Source organism: Mobula birostris, chromosome 6 (genome assembly GCF_030028105.1).
Source record: "Mobula birostris isolate sMobBir1 chromosome 6, sMobBir1.hap1, whole genome shotgun sequence".
In the NCBI taxonomy this organism is placed as follows: domain Eukaryota; kingdom Metazoa; phylum Chordata; class Chondrichthyes; order Myliobatiformes; family Myliobatidae; genus Mobula; species Mobula birostris.
The window spans coordinates 109,171,781-109,193,149 of NC_092375.1; the positions used below are offsets into that span (position 1 = coordinate 109,171,781).

Sequence of the window (21,369 nt, forward strand, 5' to 3'; positions counted from 1 at the left end):
GCTGTTTTTCCCAGAGAGTGGTGAATCTGTGGAATTTTCTGCCCAGGGAAGCAGTTGAGGCTTCTTCACTAAATGTTTTTAAGAAACAGATAGATTTTTACATAGTAGCAGAATTAAGGGTTATGGAGAAAAGGCAGGTAGATGGAGTTGAGTTTACGGACAGATCGGCCATGATCTTATTGAATGGCCGGGCAGGCTTGATGGGCCGGATGGCCTACTCCTGCTCCTATTTCTTACATTCTTATGTTCTTATGTTCTAGGACAGTGGAGTCCAGTACTCGGGACCAGATTTAGGATGACAGCGGAAAGATTTAGCATGAGAAAGGGACCTGAGGGACTACTTTTTCACACGAGGGTTGTGACTATATGGATTGATCTGCTAGAGGAAGTGGTGGAGGTAAGTACAAAAGTATCATTTAAGAAGCACTTGGATAGATACATGGACTATGGAGTTTGGACTGATATGGGCATAAGGCAGAATCAGAATCGGATTGATAATCACTGACAGATGGTATGAAATGTGTTGCTTTGTGGCAGCATTCAGTGCAATACATAAAAAATTACAATAATATTACCAATAATAACAACTTCATTTACAGAGTTTCATACAGGTGATATAGTTCAAAGTGTTTTTCAATGGGATAAAAAATACAAATATGAAAATTCCGCAGTTTAGCAGCACAGTTGAAAAAAGCTGAGCTGCCGATTATCTTTTGAGGGAGATTGTTTAAATTAAGAGACCGGTGGAAGAAGACTGTGTTGGCCATTGATGTAAATGTCAGATTTCACTATACGTTTGATGTCTATGTGACAAATACAGACATCCCACCTCTCCCGGAAGTCCAGGGAGTCTCCTGCATATGAATAGTGGCTCCCTAATGCCCACAAGTTATATACAATATCACAGAAATCAATTTTTGAGAGCGAGAGAGAGAAAGCAAGAGAGAGTGCGAGAGTGACCATGTGTGAGAGAGAGAGAGAGAGAGAGAGAGACTGCGCCATGGCAGAGTGTTCCAAAAAAAGAAAATATAAAAAGTACGTCACCCCAGACTACTCTAAAGTGTACCCCTGCCTAATAGGAGTCAAAAATAATGACAGTGTTGCTCGCTGCGCCATTTGCAACAGTGACTTTTCCATTGCCTATGGTGGGTTAAAATGTAAAAGACATGTTGAGGTGAGTTTAACAGGTGTCATTCATTCATTAGTATAGCTAACTTTATTTAAACTAGCTAGCTAGCTGCTAAGGAACTACTTTATAAGCTAATCTTTAGTCCTAGAATCCAAGAGTACAGAAACAGACCAATCAGCCGATCAAGTCCATGCAAACCTTTGTCCATCTGCACAAGCCCCGTTTTTCCACATTGGGACTGTATCATTCTGTGCCTTGCCTGGTTAATCTCCTGTACAAAATGCCTTTCAAGTGTCGTAACTGTAGCAACTCCTCAGGTAGTGTGATCCAGATATTATAACTTTCCACCTATGCGCACACACAGATTCTTTAAGCAGCCAATGTAAATAAAACCCAATTACAGTAATTCTGGTTTATTGAGAGAGTGTAAGCTGGGAGATAATGAATCATCATTCCCCTTCTGACTTTCATTAAGGCAGGGAGGATTGTGAAATCGGCCCCCTGTTTGCCATTCACGACAACCCCATCAAAAATACCTCCAAAAGTTCAAATTCGAGTCCAGTTTATTGTCATTCAACCTTATACATGTATATCACCAAAGCAAAACAACGTTCCTCCAGACCAGGATGCACAATACTGTACATATAACTCACACAGCAAACAATGTAATGAATTAACAAATAATAAACTAACAAATAATAAAATGCATTTTTGACTCAAGTTGCGAAGTTACCAGCATAATGCTACTGGCGCTTCATACATAATGAAAACTGGTGGTGCCAGGGTGTTTAGGAGCCTTACAGCCTGAGGAAGAGGCTGTTTCCCATCCTAACAGTTCTTGTCCCAATGCTACAGTACCTCTGCCTGCTGGTAGGGGTCAAAGAGATTGTTGGACAGATGGGAAGGATTATTGAGAATGCTGAAGTTCTGCATATGTAGTACTCTGAATAAATATTTCAAAGGGTGGACGAGACCCTGATGATCCTCTCTGCAGTGCTCGCAACCCTTTGTAGGAACTCGCGGTCAGATGCCTTGCAATTCCTGTACCAGACGGTGATGCAGCTAGTCAGGACACTCTCGATGGTGGTCCCTTAAAAACTAGTTAGGATGGTGGGGGTGGGAGGGAGTGGGGGAGGTGGGAGGAGTCTCGCTCACCTCAGTCTGCTCAGGAAGTGGAGACAATGCTGTGGTTTCTTGACCAAAGAGGTGATGTTGAGTGACCAGGTGAGATCAGCCATCACGATTCCTCCCTGAAACTTGGTGCTCCTAACTCTCTCCATGGAGAAGCTGTTTATGTGCAGTGAGGAGTGGAGAATAGCTGATGCAGTAACACTCAGTGGCCATTTTATTAGGTACATCTGTACACCTGCTTGCTAATGCAAATACCTCATCATCCAGTCATACAGTCACAACTGAATTCATTGTCAGGAGGTTCATTTGTTGCTGAGCCCAAACATCAGAATGGGACTTTCATCATGGAATGATTGTTCATGCCAGACAGGGTGGTTTGAGTGTCTCAGAAACTACTAATCTCCTGGGATTTTCTTGCATAACAGCCTCAAGAGTTTATAGAGAATGATGCCAAAAAACAAAGAAAAACATCCAGTTAATGAAAAAGGTCAGAGGAGAATGACCAGACTGGTTCAAGCTGACGGGAAGATGACAGTAACTCAAATAACCATAACAGAGGTCTATAGGACACATCTCTGAACGCACAACACATCAAACTTTGAAGTAGATGGACTGCGGCAGCAGATGACAGTGAACATACACTCAGCGGGCACTTTATTAGGTACAGGAGGTACCTTGATTCTGCTGTACCATTGAGTATGATCAGGATGGCCACAAATTCATTTTCTCCCTCTCACACCTTATCTTCTCCTCACCTGTTCATCACTTCCCTCTGGTGCCCCTCCTCCTTCCTTTCTCTCCCACATATCATGGCCTCCTCCACTGCCACAAAGAAACCATTCTAAAGTTGGAAGAGCAACATCTCATAGTCTGTCTAGGGGGCCTCCAACCAGATGGCATTTCTCTAACCTCCCATTTCTCTCTTTTTCCATTCCATATTCTGGCTTCCCTGCCTATTACTTTCCTCTGATGCTCCTCATCCTTCCCTTTCTCCCATCAGATCAGGATCCGATCAGATTCCGTCTTCTTCTTCAACCCTTTACCTCGTCCACCTTTCATTTCCTAGCTTCTTACTTCATAAACTCTTCCCCCTCCCCCACCTACCCACTTATTTTCTTACTGGACTTCACATATCACCTTCTTGTGCTTCTTCCCCTCCTGCCATCTTCTTATTCTGGCTTCTTCCCACTTCTTTTCCATTCCTGACAAAGAGACTTGGCCCGAAATATCATCTGTTTATTTCCCTTCATGGGTACTGCTGACCTGCTAAGATCCTCCAGCTCTTGGTTTGTGTTGCTCAAGATTTCCCAAATCTGAAGAATCCCTTGTGTTCACAAATTCACTTCCCTGCCCAATCCTGAGGGCCCTTCATTCCCAATGCTCCAAAAAATAATCTTGAATATTCTTCATAAAAACTGTCCGGAATTTGCCTCTTTCTGAGGGAACTCATTCTCTTTTTCTTTTCCAAAGTGGATAACTCATTATCCTGAGAGAAAACTCCCATGTTCTAAATCCTTCCTTGAACTCTCCTTATAATCTCTCAGCAAGGTGGGCCTTCTAATCTTCAAAACTCCTTCAACGGAAGAATAGAAGTGAACAGAGTTCATGTGGATTAATAAAAGAAAAGTGGCATTAGACTGACCTATTGGAGCTCTTCAAGGATATGAAGGGGTTCATCTAAATGGCAACGTTTTAGTCGATATTGACCCTACAGTCAAAATACAGATTTGGTCTGCCTACTTTAAGGCAGTGCACTAGCTTGATCACTAGGTTTATGGGACTGAATTATGAGGAAATGTTGAGGAGACTAGGTTGAGAATTTCTCTGCTTCTGTGTGATATCCCCTATTAAAGCAAGTATTCCCACTTATCCTGAATTATAGCCCATCTGACATTAATGTTTCCCCTATTTTCTAATTTTTTTGCAACTTACATCTTCACCTATCACCTGACAGAGTAGAATAGCAGATACCAGGAATGTCAAAATTTCCTGTGGAGTCAGTAAAGATTTATGAACATGAATCAGTCATAAACAAGATTGACCACAAGAAAGGTTTCCATTCTGCAGATGCCACAGAAAGCCCAGTGTCTCTGAGTCTCTGAGTGCTGGAGGCCGAGGACAGCCTGCACTGTGGTTGGATGACAGTGTGCGTTGGTGGGTGGTTAGCTGGGAAAGAGGAACAAAGCTCATTTTGCTGTTGTTCTGTTGTTGCTTACATTCTTCTCCTGAACTTTGTGGGCATGCTCTATTGGAGCCAAAATGTGTGGTGACACTTGCCAGCTGCAGCCAGCACATCCTTAAGTTAATGCAAATGGCACACGTCACTGTATGTTTCCATGTACAGGTGATAAATAACTGAATCTGAATCAGAATCTGATCTGCAGCTTAGCCAGTCTGTGATATAAATGGGAGACAAATTCTCCCCACGTTGTCAATGATTTTACCCAGCTGTGTGAAAGTGAGGACACAAGAGAAGTGTACAAGAGCAATGAATTTAGCTTTGCTCTCATTAATTGTCATCTTCATACTCATATTGGCATTGGTTTATTATGGTCACATCTACCAAGATACAGTGAAAATCCTGCTATTGGAATTGGAATTGGGAATGGGGAATGGGGAATGGGAATTGGTAATAGGGAAGTAGGATTTGAACTGGAAGTGAAATTGGTTTATTATGGGTCCATGCACAGAGATACAGTGAAAAGCTTGCCCTGTGCACTGTTCATCCAAATCAAAGCATGACACGATGCGTTAAGGTAGGACAAGGACATACAATAAGACAAAGGAGCAGAATTAGGCCATTTGGTCCATCAAGTTTGCTCCGCCATTCCACCATGGTTGATTTATTATCCCTTTCAATCCCATTCTCCTGCCTTCTCCCCGTAACCTTTGACATCCTTACAAATCAGGAACCAGTCATTCTCCGCTTTAAATATACCCACTGACTTGGCCTCCACAGCCATATGTCCATATGTGACAATGAATTCCACAGATTCACTACCCACTGGCTACAGAAATTACCCTTCAACTCTGTTCTAAAGAGAAATCAGTCTATATCTGCACCCTCCAGTCCTAGAATCCCCTACTATAGGAAACATCCTCTTCACATCTAATCTGACTAGGCCTTTCAAAAATTGAGATATTTCAGTAAGATTCCCCCCTCCCCTGCCATTCTTCTGAGTTCCAGTGAGTACAGGCTCAGCACCACCAAATGCTCCACATATTTTAACCCTGTCATTCCTGGGAACATTCTCAAAAACCTCCTCTGGACCCTCTCCAGAGCCAGCACATCCTTTCTTAGGTTAGGGTTCCAAAAACTGCTCAGAATGCTACAAGTGCAATCGGACCAATGTCTTATGAAGCCTCAGCATTACATTCTTGCTTTAATATTCTAGTCCTCTCAAAATCAATGCTAACACTGCATTTGCCTTCCTTACCACTGACTCAACCTGCAAGTTAATCTTTAGGGAATCTTGCATGAGGACTCCCAAGTCCCTTTGCAACTCTGGGTTCTGAATTTCCTCCCCTTTAGAAAGTAGTTTATTCCTTTATTCCTTCTACGAAATTGTATGACCATGCACCTCACTACACTATATTCCATCTACCACTTCTTTGCCCATTCTCCCAATCTGTCTAGTCCATCTGCAGAATCCCTGCTTCCTCAACACTACCCGCACCTCTACAATCTTGGTCACAATTCTGGTCATTCAAAACACCGACATGTGAAAAGAAGCGGTCCCAACATCAGCCCCTGTGTAATGCCACCACTCACTGGCAGCCAACCAGAAAAGGCTCCTTTTATCCCACTCTTTGCCTCCTGCCAGTCAGCTAATCTTCTGCACATGTTAGTACCTTTACCGTAATACCATGGACTCTAATTTTATTAAGCAGTCTCATCTGTGGCACCTTGTCAAAGGCCTTCTGAAAATCCAAGTAAACAATCTTCACTGACTCTCCTTAATAACAATGCAGAATCTTCAAAGGACAACATAATACAGAAAGCTTCCTCAGCTGATAAAGAAACACAGATCCCATAGTCCAATAGTAACCATAAAGAACGTTACCACTTTCCAATGCAGTGATCTTGTTACGTCACCACTATTTATCTATGATGCCCTCTAGAGAGAGAACACAAAGTAATCAGTTCAGTTTGGACAGCTGCCAGCTGCCTTTATCCGCACAACCTTACATTACCTATTTAAAAGCATATTTATTGATCTAGGCTGAGAGTTTTTGTTTCTAGGAAATAAAAAAATTGTTAGTTTCAGGTGCCCAACATCTGTACCAATCTGCACACCAAAGTTTATTCCCAATACTGCTCTTTAATTCAATGCATGGAGGAAAAGTATCGACACATGGTGAAGTGGGTGGAATATAAGACATGGAACATTTCTCCAAAATCAGGTAAAATACTCACTCTCTGTCCTTTTCCCTCCTTGACTTATCAGCTTCTACCTACAACCATCACGTCCTCCCCGATGCACATCACCCAGTTGCTTAACCCTCTTCCACACATTCCAACTGCCAATCACCCATACACTCCTTCCATTGGGAGCCCTCCTCCTACTGGTTCCATCTGCCCTACTCAACTCCCTCAATGACCCCATGCTCCTTCTTCCTCTCCTATCAGATCCATCATCTGCAGCCCCTTGTTGCCTCCACTTGTCACCTACCAGTCTTTCCGGCTATTCCCACTCTCCTCTTCTCTGTCTGCTATTTATCCCTCACCCCCGGATCTCACTGAAATCTTTCGCATATTGAAAAGCCTAGCTAATAGTGGGTGTGGAGAGATGTTTCCTATAGTGGCTGGTCATCCAGGACCAGAGAGCACAGCCTCAGTTAGAAGAAAATCCCTTTAAAACAGAGATAAGGAGGAACTTCTTTAGCCAGAGGGCGATAAATCTGTGGAATTCATTGCCACAGGTGACGGTGGAGGCCATCAATGGGTATATTTAAAGTGGAAATTGATAGGTTCTTGATTAGTAAGGATGTCAAAAGTTATGGAGAGACAGCAAGAGAATGGGTTTGAGAGGGATACTAAGTCATGATACGATGGTGGAACAGACTCAATGAACTAATTTTCCTCTTAAGTCTTAGGGTGTTCCAGATCCATTTATGGCTTGCCAGCCTTAGTCCCACACTTACCCTCACAAATTCATACTGACTATCCATCTCATTCCAGATGAAGGGCCTTGACCCAACAAATGACTGTCCATTTCCCTCCATTGATCCTGCGTGATCTGCTGATTTCTTCCAGTGCCTTTCGTGTTGCATGATAAAGAGAAGAAGACAGATTGGCCAAAGTATGGACATGAACAGGGAGGATATCAATGTGATTGAAAGAGTACAGACAAACTTACAAGGATGTTGCTGGGACTTGAGGACCTGAGTTATAGGAAAAGGTTAAATAGGTTTGGACTTTATTCCCTGGAGCACAGGAGATTGAGAAAGATTTGATAGAGGTATAGGTAATTATGAGGGTATAGATAGAGTAAATGCAGGCAGGCTTTTTCCATTGAGGTTGGGTGAGACTAGAATTAGAGATCATAGGCTAAGGGTGAAAGGTGGAATACTTAAGGTGAAACTGAGGGGAAACTTCTTCACTCAGAGGATGGCGAGAGTGTGGAATGAGCTGCCAGTGGAATTGGTGGATGTGGGTAGCAACATAAATACATGGATTGGAGAGGTATAGAGGGGTATTGGAGGGGTATGGTCCAGGTGTCGGTTGATGAGACTAGACAGAATAACAGCATGGAGTAGATGGGCCAAAGAGCTCCATGACTCTATCAAGCGAAACCCAAACATGTGGCAAAATTCCAAATTATTAGAGGGTGGTCAGTAGAAATATGGAACTGTTAATAAGTTGGGTTAAAGCGCTCATCAATTTCATCAAATTTGCCTCCAACTTCCACTCTGCCCTTAAATTCTCTTGGTCCATCTCTGGCACCCTCTTTCCCTTTCTCAATCTCTCTACCTCTATCTCAGGAGACAGAGTGTCAACCAACATCTTTTATAAATCTGCTTATTTCCATGGCTATCTTGACTAGACATCTTCCCACACTGTCTCCTGTAAAAATGTTATTCCCTTTTCTCAGTTCCTTCATCTCTGAAGTATCTGTTCCCAAGATGAGGCTTTCCTTTCAAGGACATCAGAGATGTCCTCCTTCTTCAAAGAACCGGGTTTCCCTTCCTTACCATTGATGCTGCCCTCATCTGTATCTTCTCCATTTTCAGCACATCCATGCTCACCCCATCTTCCTGTGATGAGACTTCCTCTTGTCCTTACCTACACCCAATGAACCTTCGCATCCAATGAAACATTCTCCGTAACTTCTAAATTCTGTTGCCATCTGCAAAAGGATCTGATCACCAAACACACCTTTCCTTTCCCCCCACCTCCACAATCTCTGCTTTCCAAAAGATTCACTCCCTCTGTGATTCCCTTGTCCATTCATTCCCCCCAACTAATCTCTCTCCTGGCACTTAAGCCCTGCAAGTAGCCAAAGTGCCACACCTGCCCATTCATATCATCCCTCACTTCCCTTCAGGGCCTCAAACAGTCCTTCCAAGTGAGGCAACACATCGCCTGTGAATCCGCTGAGGCTCCCAATGCAGCCTCTTCTACGTTGGTGGGACCTATCGTAAACTGGAGGATCGCTTCTTCAAGCACCTCCACTCCATCTACCAAAAGCAGAACTTTCTGGTGGCCAAACATTTTAATTCAGATTCCTATTCTTCCACAATGAGGCCACTCTCAGGTGAAGGAGCAACACCTTATCTATGAATATTGATTTCTTCTTCTGGTGAAAAAAATATCCCTGTGTCTCCCCTCTTCTTCTATTCCCCATTCTAGCCCACTACGTATTATCACCTGCCTATCACATCCCCATAGCGTCCCTTCTCCATCCCTTTCTTCGATCGTCCACTCTCCTCTCCCTTCAGATTCCTTCCTCTCCAGTCCCTTACCTTTCCCATAGATGGGAGCGGTATGGAGGGATATGGGCCAGGTGCTGGTCAATGGCACTAGGCAGAATACCAGTTTGGTATGGTGTAGATTGGCTGAAAGATCTGTTCTGGTGTGTAGTGCTCAAAGACTCTGAAGGTGTTGATCCCAAAGAGAGTGCTGCAATTCCAACAGAAGACTGTGATCCTTTAAGGAGAGGCCACTGTCAGACAGTTATTATGACTAAGCAGGGAGTAAATAAGTCACAAATTGGTTTATTACTGTCACCTGTACCTAAGTAGAGTGAAAAACTTGTCTTGCATACTGTCTATTCAGATTAACTCATTACATAGTGCATTAAGTTTGGTGGCATCCGTTAGTCTCGCGAGACCATGGCTCTGCGCCTGGAAAGTCTTGTTTCAGTCTGTGTTAGAGCAGCGTCTGTTGTGGCTGTAGAGGCTCACACGGGAGTGACAGTCTCGGCTGCATCGACTGCACTTGTTATCTTGGTGCTGTTTTTCTGACGAGTGCACTTTTCTTCAGCAGCAAGCCTCAGCTTCTCTTCTCCTCTTTTTAGACCTCTGCGTAGTTCCAGCCTCCAGTGAGAGCGATCGCTTGCGATGTCCTACCACCTCTCGACGTTCATTTTCAGTGACTTCATGTCTCTCTTGCAAACGTCTTTGAAACGAAGATGGGGCCGCCCTTTTACTCTCTTGCCAGAGGCCAGTTCCCCGTACAGCAGGTCTTTCGGGATCCTCCTGTCTGACATGCAGTGTACGTGGCCCAGCCAGCGGAGACGGTGTTGTTGGAGCAGGGTGAAGAGGCTGGGTATCTGGGCGCGGGCCAGGACCTCATTGTTGGTGACTCGGTCAGTCCATGTGATGTCCAGGATGTGTCTCAGGCTGCGAAGGTGGAAGACGTTGAGATGCCACTCTTGTCTGTAGTAGGGGCTGCAGGTCTCGCTGTCGTAAAGCAGTGTGCTGAGGACGCAGGTCCTGTAGACTGCAACTTTGGCGTGTGTCGTCAGCTTTCAGTTCTCCCAGACTCTCTTTGTCAGCCTGGCGAATGTTGAGGCTGCTCGCCCGATCCGTCTGTTGATCTCGGAGTCTAGGGAGAGGCTGAGTAGTACAAGGCCAAACAACAACAGAACGAAGAAAAAATTGTAACAGTTATGGGGCTGCACAGTAGCATAGCAGATAGCATAATCGCTTTATGGCATCAGCAATCACCAATCGGGGGTTGATTCCCGCCACTGTCTGTAAGGAGTTTATACGGTACGTTGTTCTGTGACTGCGTGGGTTTCCTCCCTCATTCCAAAGATGTATGGGTTAGGATAGTGACTTGTGAGGATGAAATGTCAGTGCCCGAAGTGTGGTGACAACATGCAGGCTGCTCCCAGCACAATCCTCAGACTGTGTTGGACGCTGATACAAATGACGCACTTCACTGTATGTTTCAATATACATGTGACAAATAAAGCCAATCTTCATCACGTATCAGCCCAGAGAAAGTGCATTGCAGGCAGCCAACAAGAAGCAAGTTCACAATGAGGTAGATTGTAAAGTCAAGAATCCAGCTTATCGTACTAGGTGATAGGTAACAGAGCGGTAGAGGCCGTCCTTGAGCCTGGCGGTATGTACTTTCAGGCTTTTGTACCTTCTGCCCGATGGGAGGAGGGAGAAGGGAGAAGGGAAAACATCCGGGATGAGTGGGACCTTTGCAAGTTTGTCCATGCAAATATGCACAGACACACACGCAGACAAACACACACGTACACTCAGTGGCCACTTTATTAGGTACATCTGTACACCTGTTCACTAATGCAAATATCTAATCAGCCAATCGTGCGGCAGCAGCTCAATGCATAAAAGCATGCAGACATGGTCAAGAGGCTCAGCTGCTGAAACGTCAGAATGGGGAAGAAATATGACCGAGGTGACTTTAAACGTGGAATGATTGTTCAAGCACCTCCATGGGATGAGTGCCAGAATTTGTTGGTTGAGTATCTCAGAAACTGCTGATCTCCTGGGATTTTCATGCACAACCATCTCTAGAGTTTACAGAGAATGGTCGGAAAAACAAGAAAAACAACCATTGAGCAGTAGTTCTGTGGGTGAAAATGCTTCATAAATGAGAGAGGTCAGAGGAGAATGGCCAGACTGGTTCAAGCTGACAGGAAGGTGACAGTAACTTGAATAATTACGTGTTACAAGAGTGTTGTGCAGAAGAGCATCTCTGAATGCACAGCAAATCAACCCTTGAAGTGGATGGGCTACAGCAGCAGAAGAGAATAAACATACCTCAGTGTCCACTTTATTAGGTATAGGAGGTTCCTTATAAAGTGGCCCCTGAGTGGATATCCCAATATAATTCCGTACCTCGGCTAAAGATCACACTGTCATACGGAATCTTGTTCTTAGTCTCCAGGCTCGAACAGTTCCACCTGTGGTCCCGGAACTGGTGCTGGCACTCGTGGATGGCGATCTGAATGCCCTGGATGGCAGAGGCTGTCACGTCTGGGTATCTCATGCAAACTTCGAGCTGCCGGCGTGTCAGGCTCGAGAGCGTCAGGCACACCGTGTTGGCCGTTAGTACAGGGTCCACTGGGATCTTTAACCCAAGTATTTCGTTACTCCAAACCCTGCAATCAAAGGCACAGAGGGAAATCATGTGAGGAATTCAAATTTGAAGGCAGAATACAGGGTTAATGGCAAGATTGTCGATGAACAGAGGGATCTTGTGGTCCACATTCATAGATCCCTCAAAGTTGCCATGCAAGTTAATAGGGTGGTTAAGAAGGCACATGATGTGTTGGCCTTCATTAGGCTGAGTTCAAAAGGTCATTTTGCTGCTCTTTTAAACTCTGGTTAGATCACACTTGGAATATTTTGCTCATTTCTGGTCACCTCATTACAGGAAGGATGAGGAAGCTTTAGAGAGGGTGCAGAGGAGATTTACCAGGATGCTGCCTGGATTAGAGAGCGTGTCTTTTGAGGACAGGTTGTGCGAACTAGAGCTCTTCTTTTTGAGGCAAAGGAGAGTGAGAGGTGACTTGATCGAGGTCTACAAGATGATAGGAAGCATCGATAGAGTGGAAAGTAAGAGACCTTTTTCCCAGCCCAGAGATAACTAATATGAGGGGGCATAACTTGATGGTGTTTGGAGGAAAATATACGGGAGATTGCAGAGGATGTGTTTTTCACACAGGGTGATGGGTGCCTGGAATGCACTGCCGGGGTGGTGATAAAGGCAGATACATTGGAGACATTGAAGAAACTCTTAGATAGCACTTGGATCATAGGAAAATAGAGGGCTAGGTGGGTTGATGTTGGAGTAGGTTAAAGGGTCAGCACAATATTGCTGGCTGAAGGGCCTGTACTGTGCTGTATAGTTCAGTTCTAGGAATGCAATCACCTTGCCCTTCGCAGTAATAGAAGTAAAGTTGTGAAATGCTACACCCTCACTGCAAGCTGCAGACTTTAACACTACATGGTGAATTAAAAGCGACAGCTGATCATTCAATCCTAGGTGCAGTTGTGCATCACAAGGTCCAAAGATGGGCATTTCTGCTGGTTTCATACAATGCAGACCAGAATCTGCCCACCTTCAGCCCACCTTCAGCCCATCTTGTTCTTGCCAACCCCAATGCCCATCAATGATAAACCCTTTTTACTGGCATTAGTCCCTTATTCCCCTGCACCTAAAGACAAGAGATTTTGCAGATGTTGTATATCCAGAGTGACACACACGAAGGAACTCAGCAGGTCAGAAGCAGCATCTATTGAAAGCAATAAAGAGTTAAAGTTTCAGGCCAAGAGTCTTCATCAAGTCAACTGTTTATTGCTGTCCATAGATAGATACTTTATTAATCTCAAAGTAAATTTCAGTGTCCCAGTAACATTGCAAGGTACACAGATATACAATATTAGAAGAGAAGAAAGAAGAATAAATAAAAAATAAATTACCTTAAACAACCTAACAGGAGTGGGTCATCATTTCCCCAGCTATAGGTTGACTCATTTTAGACCTTATGGCCGAAGGTAAGAATGACCTCACATAGTGTTCTGTGGAGCAGCACAGTTGTCTATACCAAAAGTTCTTCTCTGTTCAGCCAAGGTGGCATGCGGAGAGAAGCATTGTCCAGAATTGCCAGGATTTTCTGTAGGGTCCTTTGTTCCACCACAGCCTCCAGTGGTTCCAGTTTGACTCCTATAACAGAGCCAGCTTTTCTAATCAGTTTATTGAGCCTGTTGGCATAATCCGTGTTGACGCTATCGCCCCAGCACACCACCACATAGAAGATTATACTGGTGACAACAGACTGGTAGAACATGTGAAGGAAAGACCTGCATACTCCAAAGGACTCAGTCTCCTCGGGAAGAAGAGATGCCTCTGGCCCTTCTGTGTTGGTGCTCCACTCAAGTCTGTCATCCAGGTGCACCCCCAGGTACTTGTAGGTCCTCGCCACATCCACGCCCTCATCATCAATAGTAACAGGGAGCAATGCAGGCTTAGTCTTCCTAAAGTCCATCACCACTTCCTTTGTCTTACTGATGTTGAGCGGCAGATGATTCAGCTTGCACCATTTGTATTTATCCTCCTGTCATCCCTTTATACACCCAGCTATTGCTGAGTCATCAGAAAATTTCTGCAGACAGCAGAAAGATAGAAGCTGTCTGACCTGCTGAGCTCCTCCAATATAATGTGTGTGCCCCTTTGCATCTAACCTGTCTCGGTTTAGTCTTTGTCTTTCCTCTCCATTATTGCCCTCTTATCATCTCTATCAAGTCAGCCCTCGTTCCAAAGAGAAAAACCCTAGATCACTCAACCTATCCCCATGACACATGCTCACTAATCCAGGATAGTGTAGGTTACAACAGGACAGTTACAGGATGCATCTTGTAACAGTACATAGCCCATGACTCATAGCCCTTTGCCCCACGATGTTGTGCCTACTTTTTAACCTACTCCAAGACCAATCTAACCCTTCCCTCTCATATAGCCCTGCATTTTTTCTTTCATCCATGTGACTGAGAGCCTCTTAAATGTCCCTAATGTATTTGCCTCGACCACCACCACTCTCCATGTGAAAAAAAACTACCTCTGATACCTGCTCTGAAACAGTCCTCCATTAATGTTAAAACCAGATGTTCTCTGGTATTGGCCATTGGAGCTCTGGCAAAAAGGTTTCTGGCTGTCCTCCACTCAGTCTATGCCTTTTATCATCTTGTACACCTCTATCAAGTCACCACTCATCCTCCATTATTCCAAAGAGAAAACCCTCTCAATGTTTCCTCATAAGACATGCTCTCTAATCCAAACAGCATCCTGACAGATCTTCTCTGCACTCTTTCTAACACTTCCATTTCTTTCCTCCAATAAAGCGACCAGAACTGAACACCCGAGTGGGATTTAACCAGAGATGCAACATTACCTTGAGGCTCTTAAACTCAATTCACTGACTAATGATGGCCAACATACCATACGCCTTCTTAACCTCTCTTTCATGGGAAAGGGGGGAACTCAATTGTCGAATTCCATCCCCAGAGCTCCGGAAATAATTCCAGTGTAATAATTTGACTCTGGGTCCATGGGGAATGTAAAAGCGAGAGGGGAAAGTAAATGATTGGGAGGGCAGGGAGATAGACAAGCCAGCAATCTCTGGAGTTTAAATTATCCCAGTGACCTTGGAAAAGAAGCTGCTAATTATTTGGAGGCAAACTGCTAGGATCTTTAATCCTGGAATTCTAATCGCATGAGATAGAAAACAATTGATGAAACCCTGTGTAACTCTCCTGTGATATAATGCATTTTCTGCATGATGTGGCATTCCTTGTTGTCTTGTCCACGGTTATAAAAAAGCAGATTAAACATGACACAGTCTGGATCCCCTCTCACCAGTAATAAAAATAACATGAGATCTCGCTCCATTGGCATTAATCTCAGGTGCTGCGCCTTCGAAACTGGGAGCATTTACTGCCATGTTAGAAGTGCTTATCACAGCTGGTGGCGAGAGAATGTGTCCGCGACATTGTTTAGAGCCTCAAATTCTGGTTTTAGCCATTCTCACTCTTCCTCCCTGCAACCCTGACACAGCAATCCTCCAAACCCTTCTACTTGGTGGTCGCTTCTTATCCAGGGAAGTCCCATCTCTTCCTACTTTCCTGTCGTTCTACTATTCTATATCATCCTTACATCCACACAACTTGCCTCTTTTCCATTACACACAGGCCAGTGAACACTCTCAGTACAGGAAGTAACTAATAAATTGGCTAGTGATCTTCACCTGCTGTAGTCCATCCACTTCAAGATTCAATGTGAGCGTTCAGAGACGCTCTTTTGCACACCACTGTTCTAATGCGTAGTTATTTGAGTTACTGTCACCTTCCTGTCAGCTTGAAACAATCTGGCCATTCTCCTCTGCCCTCTTTCATAATAAGGTGTGTTCGCCCACAGTACTGCAGTTCATGGGAGATCAGCAGTTTCTGAGATACTCAAATCGCCTGCCTGGCACCAACAGTTATTCTATAGTCAAAGTCATTTGGGTCACATTTCTTCCCCATTCCAAGCAACACACATGAAATGCTAGGGGAGCTCAGAAAGCCAGGCAGCATCTATGGAAAAGGGTAAACCACCGAAATTTCAGCCCAAGACCCTCCATCTCGGCTGGAAATGTCGACTGTTGCTGAGTTCCTCCAGCATTTTGTGTGTGTTGCTTTGGATTTCCAGCGTCGGCCGATTGTCTGGTGTGTGATTGTTTCCCCGTTGTGATGTTTAGTCTGAACAATAACTAAACCTCTTGACCATGTTTGCTTGCTTTTACGCATGGAGTTGCTGCCATATGATTGACTGATTAGATATTTCCATTAAAGAGCAGGTGTACAGGTGTATATATTAAAGTGCCCACTGTGTATACAGAACAATACAGCACAGGCCATCATCTGAACTCTTCCTTGGAATGCAGGAGAATGAGAGGCGACTATAGAAATGGTTACAATTATGAGAGACAGATATAAGGTGGATAGTGACACTCTTACCCAAGGATAGGGGAGTTCAGAACTAGGCTGACAGGCTTAGAGTGAGAGGTGAAAGACTTAAAAGGGACCTGACAGTTACTTGAGGTGGTTGAATTATTATTGTTACATACTGTATACTCTACACCGTCCAGTGAAAAGCTTTTGGTTGCATGCCAATCCTTCCACACACTGTTTGGATCCCATTTCCCATTCTGACATGTCAATCCATGGCCTCCTCTTCTGCCTTGGTGAGACCCCTCTCAGGATGGAGGAGCAACACCTCATATTCTGTCTGAGTAGCCTCCACTTGATATCAAAGACATCAATTTCTCCAACTTCTGGTAATTGTTTTCCCTCCCTCCCCTTCAGTTCCCCGCTCTGCTCCCTCCCTTACCGCTTCTCTTCTCACGCCTGGTGCCCCTTTTCCTTCCTTTCCTCACATTGCCCACTCTCCTCTCCTATCAGATTCCTTCTTTTCCTACCAGTTTCCTTTTCCACCTATCACCTCACAGCTTCTTACTTTGTCCCCAATGCCCCACCAATCTGCTTCACCTACCACCTTCTAGCTTGTACTCCTTCTCCTCCCCCCACCTTCTTATTCTGGCTTCATCCCCCTTCTTTTCCAGTACTGGTGAGGGGTTTCACCCAAAACATCAACTGTTAATGCATTTCCATAGATGCTGCCCAAACTACTGAGTTCCTACAGCATTTTGTGTGTATTTCTCCTTCCATCTGGTTAGGGGTAAAAAGTACAATGCAAAATCATAACCACAAGAGATTGTGCAGATGATGGAAAAATTACTCAACACCCACAAAGTACTGGAGGAATTCCAAATATAGTATTATCATCACCACTACTGATGCTGCCCTCATTTGTATCTCCTCCACTTGCCACAACCATCCTTCCACAGTCAGAACAGGGGATGGTCTCCCCTTGTCCTTAACCTACTCAATGGGTCTTCACATCCAGCACATTATTCTAGATAACTTCCACCATTCACAACAGGATCCCACCACTAAACACATCTTACCCTCCCACCAACACATCCCTTCAACTCTCTGCTTTCCACCCATACTTCCCCACTGATCTCCCTCCTGGCACTTGTCCCTGCAAGTGAGACGTGCCCTTTCACCTCCTCCCTCAGCACCAAAACAAGCCTTCCAGGTGAGGCAACACTTCACCTGCAAATCAGTTGGGGTTATCTACTGCACACATTGCTCCTGGTGCTGCCTCCTCTACATTAATGAAACCAGACATAGATTGGGGGAGGCTTTGTTGAGCACCTTCACTCCGTCAGCCTTGAAAGTGCTAATCATTTGCTAACCAATTCAATTCAACTTCCCATTCTCATTCCGATATGTCTGTCCATGGCCTCCTTGACTGCCATGTTAAGATGGGGGAGCAACACCACATATTCTGTCTGGCTCCAACCTGATGGCATGAACATCCATTTCTCTGACTTCCGGTAAGTTTCTCCCCCACATTCTTACTGTGGCTTCTTCCTCGTTCCTTTGGTGTCCTGATGAAGGGTCTCAGCCTGAAACTTCAGCTGTTTATTCCCGCCCTCCCCCACCCCCCCCCCCGCCACAGAACACAGAATATAGTGTTTTAATTACAGAGAAAATGCAGTGCAGGCAGACAATAAACTACAAGTTCATGACTTCATCGTTATTTATGAAGTTCATCATTATTCTACAAGAGCTCCGTTCAAGAATTTTGTAACAGTGAAAGAGAAGTTGTCCTTGGCTTGCGGCATATGTTTATAAATGTTTGTATCTTCTGCCCATTGTGAGGAGGGAGAAGAAAGATTGGCCAGGAATGTGGGGTCTTTGATTATGTTGATGGTGATGGTTTTAAGGAGGCAATGGAACGTGTAGACTGGAGGGGAGGTTGGTTTCTGAAATGGATTGGGCTGTGTCCACAACTCTCAGCTATTCCTTGCAGCCCCATTCAATTGGGCTATACTGGACAGAGCCTGCCCACACAAAAGCAGGACATTTGGCCCACCATGTCCATTGTGTCCTATTTATTATTGATCCAATTAACATGTCACATATCTCTTGTCAATCCAATTCTTACTTATTTATTTAGATATACAGTTCAGAAAAGACCCTTCCAGGCAAATGAGCTGCCCTGGCCAATAACCCACCTATTTAATCCTAGCCTAATCACAGGACAATTTGCAATGACCAGTTAACCTACTAACAAATATGTCTTTGGATTGGGAAAGGATATTGGAGCACCCAGATGAAACCCATGTGGTTCAAGGGGAGAATGTACAAACTCCTTACAGGTAGCAGAGGAACTGAACCCCAAACTCAGATGCCCCAAACTGTAATAGCATCATGCCAACCGCAGTGCTGACTTGGCTCACCAAAGATATCTAGATACTTAACAGTGGTGAGAGCGTCTGTCTCCATCACCTCAGGTGAAACCCTTGCATGACCTATGTACCTTCACTCAGTGGCCACATTATTAGGTACACCTGTACACCTGCTTGTTAATACAAATGTCCAATCAGCCAATCATGTGGCAGCAACTCGATGTATTAAAGCATGCAGACATGGTCAAGAGGTTCAGTTATTCTTCAGAACAAACATCAGAATGGGGAAGAAATGTGACCTAAGTTACTGAGAGGAAGTGGCATTTCTGTGGGTGAAAATGCGTTGTTAACGTGAGACATCCGAGGAGAATGGTCAGGCTGGTTTAAGCTGACAGGAAGGCGAAAATAACTCACATAAACACGCGATACAACAGCAGAAGATCATCTCTGAACGCGCAATACTTCAGACCTTGAAGTGGATGGACTAGAGCAACAGAAGGTCACGAAAGTACACTTTGTGTCCACTGAATTTATTAGGTACAACAGGTACCTAGTAAAGTGGTCACTTGGTGTATATCTAAACCTTATAAACTCCCACCATCGCTGCCTGCTTTATCCAATGCCGTTGAGAATTAGGTTGTTTCGGTGATGAATGGTGGGAGGTAGTCACCGAGGGGTTAAAACGGAGACTTGACGAGTTAAAACCACAAATAGACAGCTCATTATCTATTCCAGAGAGGGAGGAGGCTGTGTGGAGATTACTGGTGTCAAATCGTAATTACATATCACATTGGTGAAAGTTACACGGGAATGGTCTTGTAATAGGGCGTTAAATCATCACCTCGCCAGGACGAGAAGCAGGTCTCCTGCACGCAACGCTGAATTAATATTGTATTTAGTAGAAGGCGTGTTGACAAAACCCGATGTTTGAAAAAAAATAAGGAAATGACAGGAGAGGAAAGATCGGAAAATGTTCATGGAGATGCCTCAAAACAAAGTCACGGTGTCCTTATCAAGGGAAGCGGGCGGGCATAATTAAGAAATTGAAATATTCCTAGGGAAATAATGACGTGATGGGCGTGTAGGAAACTTCAAAGGCGTCCCGCGGAGCTTAATTCAACCGGTATCAACAGAGCGCTTACAATAAAAGCTGGTATTAGCTGGAAGCCAACGAATCGGGGTCTGCAGCTCCGAGATTTGGTTGTATCGAGTTTCCATTGAAGAGGTGGGGGGGGGGCTCAGATTTTCAACCGCGGGGCATTTGGAGGGGGGGGGGATTTAGAGAGCCACGTTATCAATAAATGGGGAGAGATGGAGGATTCTGTTGCTTTTTTCTAAAGTGATCTGTTTGCAAATTCTCGCCTTCAAAGGGGAATTGTAATTAATAACAATACTCGTAAAAGGAAACATTTCTAGAGGTGGCGGGGTGGACTGGAGATGGCGTAACCCGTTTGGTTGTTCTGTCAATATGCCATCATAGGAGCGACGGGTCGAATGGTACCGACGCTTTAATTCGGCGCACTCATCACTCTCCTACGTTCGCATTAACCAACAGGGTCATCTGGTTTAGGCTCACGGAATGACTAGGTGGGAGGAAGAGGGGGATGGGGGGCGGGATTGCGGTCGTGAAGGGTTAGCAGAGGGCGGGGTGCAAAGGGCAAGGGGGATTGAAGGAGAAAGGGGGGTTGACGAGTAGGGGTGTGGGAACAGGGAGGAGATGCCGTGATGGGAAACGTGGATGTTGTCGGTGGTGGGGAACAGGGAGGGTGATGGGTGTTGGTGAACGGGGGGGGGGTAATGGGTGATGGTGAACGGGGGGGTGATGGGTGATGCTGAACAGGGAAGGTGTTGGTGAACAGGGAGGGTGTTAGTGAACAGGGAGGGTGATGGAATAGGGAGGGTGATGGGTGATGGTGAACAGGCAGGGTGATGGGTGATGGTGAACAGGGAGGCTGATGGGTAATGGGTAGGTTGATGGGTGATGGGGAATGGGGAGGTGATTGGTGATGGGGAATGGGGAGGTGATGGGTGTTGGTGAACAGGGAGGTTGATGGGTAATGGGTAGGTTGATGGGTGGTGGGGAATGGGGAGGTGATTGGTGATGGGGAACAGAGAGATGATGGGTGATGGATGATGGGAAGGTGATGGGTGATGGTTAATGGTGATGGGGAGGTGATGGGTGAATGGAGATGGGTGATGGGTGATGGGTGATGAGGAGCTGATGGGTGATGAGGATGTGATGGGTGATGGATAGGTTGATGGGTGATGGGTGATAGGTGATGGAGAGATGATGGGTGATGGAGAGCTGATAGGGAGGTGATGGGTGATGGGGAACGGGGTGGTGATGGGTGACGGGTGATGGGGAGGTGATGGGTGAATGGTGATGGGGAAGTGATGGGTGATGGGAAAGGTGATGGATGATGGGTGATGGGGAGGTGATGGGTGATGGGTGATGGAGAGATGATGGGTGATGGGTGATGGGGAGGTGATGAGTGATGGGTGAATGGTGATGGAGAGGTGATGGGTGATGGGTGATGGGAACGGGGAGGTGATGGGAAATTGGAAAGATATGGGGTGTTGAGGAACAGGGAGGTGTGTGATGGGGACTGGGGAGGATGATAGGTGCTGTGGATTGGGGAGTGTTATGGGTGATGAAGTACGGAGAGGGTGATGGGTGTTATGGGTGATGAAGTACGGAGGAGTGCTAATTTTGGGGGATTGTGGAGGTTGATGGGGAACAGGAAGAGTAATGGGTGATGTGGAATGAAGAGGGAGTTGGAAAACGAGGTGATTAGTGATGGAGAACATGGAGTGTGACGGGGAATA

The 21,369-nt window shown here is 45.1% G+C and overlaps 1 protein-coding gene across 1 annotated transcript in view; it reads right to left on the reverse strand.

The window, feature by feature from the left end:
- The window catches only part of wnt10a (wingless-type MMTV integration site family, member 10a), a 125,059-nt gene extending 113,186 nt beyond the window's left edge, over positions 1 to 11,873 (reverse strand). The window contains exon 1 of the mRNA XM_072262367.1: positions 11,582 to 11,873. Within this exon, the coding sequence (XP_072118468.1) occupies positions 11,582 to 11,873 (292 nt within the window). The remainder of the gene's footprint in view (positions 1 to 11,581) is intronic.
- Positions 11,874 to 21,369: the final 9,496 nt, after the last annotated feature.